Source organism: Filicampus tigris, chromosome 12 (assembly GCF_054856515.1).
Source record: "Filicampus tigris isolate MCC_2025a chromosome 12, RoL_Ftig_1.0, whole genome shotgun sequence".
In the NCBI taxonomy this organism is placed as follows: Eukaryota; Metazoa; Chordata; class Actinopteri; order Syngnathiformes; family Syngnathidae; genus Filicampus; species Filicampus tigris.
Genome location: NC_141228.1, coordinates 12,613,128 through 12,620,914, shown reverse-complemented (window position 1 = coordinate 12,620,914; position 7,787 = coordinate 12,613,128). Strand labels below are relative to the sequence as shown.

General features: G+C 39.9%; 1 protein-coding gene across 1 annotated transcript; it reads right to left on the bottom strand.

Moving 5' to 3' along the window:
• Window positions 1-4: 4 nt before the first annotated feature.
• On the bottom strand, window positions 5-7,460 carry haus5 (HAUS augmin-like complex, subunit 5). Its single transcript, XM_086047800.1, has 19 exons — window positions 7,109-7,460; window positions 6,959-7,021; window positions 6,165-6,197; window positions 5,784-5,808; window positions 5,562-5,694; window positions 5,292-5,451; window positions 5,080-5,176; window positions 4,313-4,398; window positions 4,168-4,222; window positions 3,946-4,073; window positions 3,781-3,856; window positions 3,388-3,542; window positions 3,135-3,297; window positions 2,980-3,060; window positions 2,748-2,893; window positions 1,774-1,870; window positions 1,350-1,488; window positions 1,089-1,221; window positions 5-849 (listed from the first exon to the last, which is right to left on the bottom strand). The coding sequence occupies exons 1-19, from the start codon at window positions 7,216-7,218 to the stop codon at window positions 753-755; spliced, it is 1,977 nt and encodes a 658-aa protein (XP_085903926.1). The 5' UTR covers window positions 7,219-7,460; the 3' UTR covers window positions 5-752.
• Between the last annotated feature and the right edge of the window lie 327 nt (window positions 7,461-7,787).

The window sequence follows — 7,787 nt, the reverse complement described above, 5'->3', positions numbered from 1 at the left end:
TAACGTCACACAGTAAAAACAGGAACAGCTCAACAATGAAACAAATCTAATGTGAGAATACGACCTCTTGTGCATCTTTTTAAACCAACAGCCAGTTCTGCCACTTTAGAATGCTTCTTTCATCTAGGCCAGGGGTGTCCAAACGTTTTCATTTGAGGTCACAAGGGCCATTTTGAAATTCTTAGAATTTATTAAACAAATTGAAAATCAAACAACCAATTACTACTTGAGATTTTCTAGTTGCAGTATTTTGAAAAACTGCTACATGCTTTATGTTAAAGATGATATGGCAAATACAAATAGTATATGATTTTCGGGTAACCTCAGCCCTGTATCCCATCAGACTAGATCCACCCCTGCACTGTAGAGCGACCGAATCCCATCTCCACATTCAGAACCCTAAACTGTAGTAAGCTCATCATTTTTTTCAGTTCCTTGGGGATCATTAATATTCAAGTCAGACCTTGAAACAGACCATAAAGTGAAGGAAACATTTTTTGCTTCTAAAATTGATTCTTTATTCACCACAGTGTTTTGAAGAGAGATTGTGTTATTTTAGTCATAGTCATTTCAGTTTTGCATATCTAGAAAAAGCTCAAGAGTGTCCTCCCATCTCACTCTGCCCAGTTCCAATCTTTGTTTAGTTAACTAGCCTTGCAGGCTATATCAAATGTAATTTTTAGCATGTGCCGCGGCCCGCTGAAAAAGGGATGGGGAGCCGCAAATGGCCCCCGGTCCGTAGTTTGTTTAATCTAGGCTTTGGCTAGATTCCACCTGTCTAGCCACTGCTGAAAAGTCAATCCGCTCTTGCGGACATCAGGTAGGACATGTTGTGCTGGCTGATCCCACCTACGAGTAAGACACAAGCAAAGAAGTTCACAAATGCAGCAAACAAGATGACAACATATGGCACTGCGAAGAAATTTTCTATATCAAACATTGCTTCACTCCATTATGGACCAAGTTACAGCAAAACAAACCATCAGTCGTTATGTTTTTAACCATGTTGCCTCATTAAAAATTAAATTAGTCATGGCTGAACCTAAGTCCTCCGGAGTATTCAGTATGTGTCTAGTAATGTGTCTCACCAGTCAGTGATGGCCATTTCAACCTTCTCTCCAAAAGAAAGACCTTCTGCACATTTTTGGATAAGAATTCTGGCCCTTGGTACCAAAGACTTCAGCAGTTTTGCATCTTCCTCTTTGACTCTGGACAGCAAGGCTTAAAATTCCAGACAAGAAAGAATAATTACAATGCAACTACAATGTATTTTTGGGGGGGGGGGGTCACGATACATGTGTAACACTGTACACGTCTCAAGAAAACTCTTAATGCTTTATTTTGATTACCCTTGTGATCAGATGCAAGCAGCCGCGCCGCCTTCTCCTGGGATTTCGGCAGGGTGGTAGTGTGAAGTTGTAGTAACTGACAGAGAAAACGCCACTCGAGCTGGTCGCAGTACGCCTGGGCGCACAACTCTTCTGGAGCCTTGAACAATCAAATAGAATCAGAGAAACTGTTTTAAAATCTACATACTGGATGTGAGTCAGTGTATGTTCATGTTAAAGTCTGCCTTAATCTGAACAGTCCAATGAATATGACATTCAGCAATCAAAACAAACTATCGGCGGGGCCACGACGGCACAAGTTTTTATTTTTGAGTCGTATTGTAAACCGCTGACTCATGAATCCAAACTACGGAACGCCGTGCCGCGTGAGAACAAAAAGTTGGTCACACTTTGGTCACAACAGATGGAAGTGTTATGCGCTCACCCTGTAGAGAGGGAACGCCATGTTCTGACACAGGCTGCTGAAGGTCGGCGACTGCAAGCGATGGATGGATAGCCATGATGCAGGAATTCTCTGCATTCTGAAGCGATAAATATGTAGAGGATTTGACTACGTTGGTAGAAGTTATCGCCACTTCATCACGAAGTCAGAAGTTGACTTCTGTTCAAAACTAGCCATGAAATGAAATTAATTAAATGCAGGGGTAACTACGTAGTATGATGGGGCGATTATTGGGGTTCCCATGCAAAATATTAGGAAAGGGGCAAGACGTTTAACCGCCTGGCGCTCTCGATACAGACTGACAGACAGTCTATAAACAAACAGTGCAGCTCACTGAACAGTGAACTTAAAACCAAGGTGATTTTTGGCGTATCATTCTTTCCCTAGAGATTATACATTTATGTGGTTTCCTTTATAACCTGCTCCCTGAGGGGAGACAATAACTACGATGTTGCCCACAATGAAAACAAGCTGGACATCCCGGAATTCTAAATGCTGCTTGACTTGAGAGAGCAGCATAGTGTTTTAATGGTTAGCACATTTGCCTCACATTTCTGAGGATCAGGGTTTGGAATCGCCGCTCGGGCCTTCCTCTGTGGAGTTGCGTAGGCTTTCTCATACTTGCCAAAAACATGCACGTTGGGTTAACGGAAGACTAAACTGCCCATGTATGTGAATGTGAGTGGGAATGGTAGTTATACAATTAGACAATTAGATATATTGTCAAGGACAAGCACTATAGAAAATGGATGGATGATGCTTGAGCCCACCATGGTAATGATGATGATGATGATATTTTTTTGCCCACACAAGAGTGAGGAGGAAAGGGTGTTGTGCATTTCTCGCACGGACACACTTATCACTGTCGTATAAATATTGCAGCTATTTGACACGGTGTTCATGGTTGTTGATGTAATGTATGTAAACATCGTCAAGTGCTGACCAACATGTTTTACCCATCAACAGTCCTCCGGTCCAGAGCTTGAAGTGAAACGGTGCCCATCTGTTTAACCTCCTTTGAGATGCCGTTCCTTCTACTGTTGGCAGCAGTGGTGACATCTTTGCACTGTGGCACCAACTTGCTCTTCAGAAAGTCCTGTAGCTAAAACAAAGACAGTGAGATTGATTAATTCTTCTGTTTGAAAATTTTGATTACCCAAAGTGTGGCATCAAAGTTGGAGAAGATACCTCCTTGTGCATCTGGATCAAATCGGTCTTATCTGATGAATTCTCCTTAATCAGACTTGTAATCTGTTCCTGTCTGTGGACCTGACCACACACAGCAACACAATTTGAATGATATCCAAAAGGGCATAATCACAACATTGTCCACCACGTCTCACCACTAGTTGCCTTAAATCCACAATGTTCTGCCGCTGGCTGCGGAGGTTGCGGAGCGCCTCCTGTTGGCTTCTGGCATGCTGGTCAACCTGGATGCACCATTCTTGAATATGATCCCTGGTTGCAGCCCTCATCACACACTGAAGCTCCAAATCCAAAACCGACCTAAACAAAACAAGCAGGAAATGAACAATAAGACGAAATAATCTCCAACAATTTTGGTGGTTTGACTAGAATTCTGCACAGTGGACTTACAATGCCAATGCGTTATTGTGGTCGTCATCAACAAAGCAAGACACCTTCTGTTCAGCCTGCTTCGTGCAAGCCAAGAGCTGATTCTGGAGTTGCTGTACTCTGGAGCGAGTCTGGGATAATTCATCAAAACGCTCCTTTACTTCTTGCCTTGCAGCCTGCAATCATATAAATAGCACTTACTCTATGTATTGCAAAACATAAAGGCAGTGGTGCCTTGACTTACTTTCTACTACCATAGCTAGAACGCTCCTAATAAACATTTTTGCAACATAAAATAAATAAAAACATAAAATTGGCCAAGCGACAGCTCATATCTTATACTCTTATAAGTCAAGTTACTTGTAAATCGTGGTAAGACTGTCTTGTTATTAATCATACGTTTCTAAGAACAACCTGTAAGAGGGCCTCTGGCGGCAAGTCGTCATCTGCTGCCGAGATGTCTAGGAGAAGATTGCTTTCGTAATGGAACCTATAATAGAAACAGCGCATTTTAACCCACACCAGAAAACTCCTCCAATAAATCCAAATACTTGAACATGAACTTATTGCTTTGCCTACCCAAGAGCTTTCACATCCTGAGTAACATCCAGAGAGGATACTTTCGCCTCCAATGCCTTCTGCTCTTCGGAAGCCAAATGTTGCAATGCAGCGAGGATGTGTTTTGGGGGGTAAACATTTACTAGGTTCTACACACATTATAAAAAAAAAAGTAGTAATTTATTTTTGTTTAATTTGAACATAGGAACATAAGAACTCATTGGATTGTTTTAAAATACCAACCTCCACAGCACTTAACCAGTACTGAAAGACAGCAGTCCTTTGCCCACTAATCATACTGCGGAGAGGGAAAAAAAAAATTAACCAAGCCGTAAAAAGCAGTTGAAAACACTTTTTTTTAAAGAGCAATATAACATGAGGCTCCTACCGTCCACAGTCTGCCGTTTTCAATTCACTCTCTTGTAAAGACTGATAAAAATGGACCCTGTCTTTACACAGCTTTCTCACTTGACGCTAATGAAAGACATGATGTCATTAGTTGATATGTTGCCAGGCTAAAGTACACATATACTCTAGATCCCATTAAAAAAACTATATCAATAAACCAAAATCATTAAAAGACTGAATGTTATTTTTTTGTTGTTCTTTTTATGTAAATCTGACGTTCCCAAGCTTGGGTCTGGATCCAAAGTGGGTCACATATCCATCTTTTGTGGATTGGCAACATACGAGGAAAATATTTTATTGATCAATAAACAGGCATATAATTTCGAGGTAAAGGGTTTTTTTCTATTTATGTTTGTAGCAATTAATGTCTTCTGTGTTTTTAATCAGAGGTTAATTTATGTACAGAATATCTCAATGTTATGGCGTGCTTGGGTATTAAGGGAGGAACAAAATTGACAGTATTCAGCATTAGGTGCACCAGCACATTCTGATAAGGCTGCATACAAGCGCTGCAAAGTAAAACTACAACAGTAAGTAGACACAGTTAAATGTACACCACTGTCAGTGATGTTTATCTTTATAAAGGTATGTTTTATGAAACATCTTTTTCATTGGGTCGAACCATGTACCAAAAGGTGTCCAGCGTGTGCATGGTAATTGTGTTGTAATGTTCTTTTGAGTTTGTCTGTGCTAAATTTCCAAATAAAACTAATTGGAACTAATAATGAATTGTTGAGAAGTTCTTACCAGGACTTGTGCCTCCACTGGAGATTTCAAAAGGAGTGTGTCAACATCACAGTTACTGGAAAGCTGACTCTCAAACAGCACCTCTACCTCTGCTTTCCTGCAACGTGGAATAATGAAAGTTAATCCTTAATGTGGAATAATGAAAGTTAATCCTTCAAAAAAAAGGAAATGATGAATCATACGAGTGAGTGCGCATGTTGACACTGCCTTACCTGGCCATCTGCTCCAGAGCCTGACAGTATGCATTGATCTCTTGAATGTCACTTGACAGAATCTTGCGACCCGACACGCAATTCTGCTTGAAGGCCTGGAGATGCAAATTCCTGTGTTGACTGTCCTCCACCTGCGCCCAGGTAGAGTTGATGGACTGCTCTGTGGAACGGGGGGAAAAACAAGAATGTGAAGGTTAAGCTCTCCACACCTAGATACACTTTGGTGCTGTTGTGTACTGTCGGTACAGTACTGTAATGTAATGTACTGACCTTGTGTGGCCAGCTGTTCCTCAGTTGCTCTGATTTCAGAGTCCAAGTGACCAATCTCACTTCTGAGTTGCTCTATCTTCCTCTGAAGCTCGCTCTTTTTAGCAGCTACGCTCTGGTCCTCACGCTGCTTAGCCTGAGCCCACAAAACATCATGAAAATTCACTTTTGAATTGTTCCTCAGGAAATGACAACAAATGAAGTTTGAAACTCATTGTAACCTACCTCTTTGTCTTGAAGCCCCTTGTACCTTTGCGATATAGTCAAAGGGAAACCACGAAACAACATACAGTATATACAACAATAATGTATATAATTTTGTAATTCTTTTGGCAGGAATTGGAGAGAGGCTAGTTTGTTTCTTGACTACTGACGAAGTGCCCTTGAGCAAGGCAGTGACTCCTACCCCAAGGTTTAACTTGCATTTCTGCAAGAGCAATGTGCCAAAATATACAGTAGAGCGTACATTGAATTTCCCTTGAGGGATTCTCATAAGTATATATTAAATTCAAAAACATGTGGAAAGTTGTCTCACAACACAAATCACGTTACAATGTTACTAAAGGTTTTTTTTTTTAATTTAGTTATTCAGAGGCAAAAGGATACCAGTGAAGATTGCCTCGCCTGAGCTTCACAGTTCTAGAAAAGACAAAACATTAAAGAGTTTAGTTTTAAAATACTGAAGCATATTCCTGCCATACTAAAAAAAAAGTTCAATATCACATTATGTGTAACATGACACTATCACATTAATATGTGAACCATGTCCTGTTAAATCATGAAATTTATCAAGTTATGCGATATTTTACTTTTTTGGGGGCGGGCAGCAATACGCTTTTGTAGTAAAACATCAGAAATGAAGTGAGACAGTCTGTACTTATTTTGGAGAATTCAAAATGTGTTGTTTTTTAACTTTCTCAAATAAAAAATATATAAATATATATGATAGATGCTTATATTACAATACTATGTATGCTGGTGTAGATTGTTCAAATTGCACACAGAAAGTTTCATTTAAAAACAAATATACACACTGGTTGGGCGAGGGTTAGGGTAGGTGCTGAATTTGTGTGTTGCAGTGTTCTGGAAATGTCTGAGGAATGCTGAAACGTTAAAGAAAGACATTTACCAGATTAAACTGTATTTAATAATGGTAATTGTATTAAATGAAAGGGAAAAAAACATAAATCCATCTCAGAGTACATCAGCAAGCTCAGCCGAAGCCTAATAACGATCCTGATCGTTTGAATCAAGTGTGTTAGTGGTGGGAAAACATCTAAAACATGCAGGATAGTGGCCCTCGAGGACCCGAGTTGCCCAACCCTGGTCTACATTATACTGTACATATTTTTGGCCCACCCTGACTGTAGCAAAAATAATAACACATGTTAAAGACAAACCTTTGTTGAAAAACGTGACTGATGATATATTTCCAAATGGACCTTCCACTCCCAGCACACAGCCTGGAAAGCAAATAATTAATATAAGTGTTAAAATCCGCTGTGACAACAATCGAAAATACCGTAAAGCGATATTGAGTTGACACTGACATTTTCAAGTAGCGGTCAGACGGCAGAGTCTCTGGGGGAAGATTGAACTCCTCTGTCGCCCATAGTTTCAAATCCTGCGCAAGATGTTTGTCCGCCATCCTGCTCGACATCGGAAAGGAAGTCTAGCTAGCTGGCTGGGCACCAAGCTATCGACTATTTGTTCGTAGTTACTAGCTGGAGTAAACTCGTTGATTGTGCGTTCCAATTTACGTATTAGTAAATATACGGTAAACACAATTCACACGATTAAGCGTATTTTATTTTATTTTTTCTTAATTCGAGGAACTCGCTTAACTTCCAACTTCCCGCCCGTTCAACATCACTGGTACATGTCTGGTCACATGACTGAGATGGCCACGCCCATCTTGGTTTTTAACAACTTTATTTAACAAATGGAAATTACAGTTACGAAAGAATCACATTTTGCGTTTAAAAACAGAGAACCAAACCAAAATATACTGATATAAAAATATTTAACTCAACACAAGCAGAAATATTTGCAATTGTTTTCTGTTTAAAAGAATGCATAATTTAACAAATATAATGTTTGAAATCGTTAATGAAAACCAAATTTACATTTATGTGGGATTGTGCCGTTATTATAAGTAAATGAATCCCAGCATCCTTCTTCTGCTATCCTTCCCCGGTTTAAAGAACATCCACACCTCAACTGTATTGA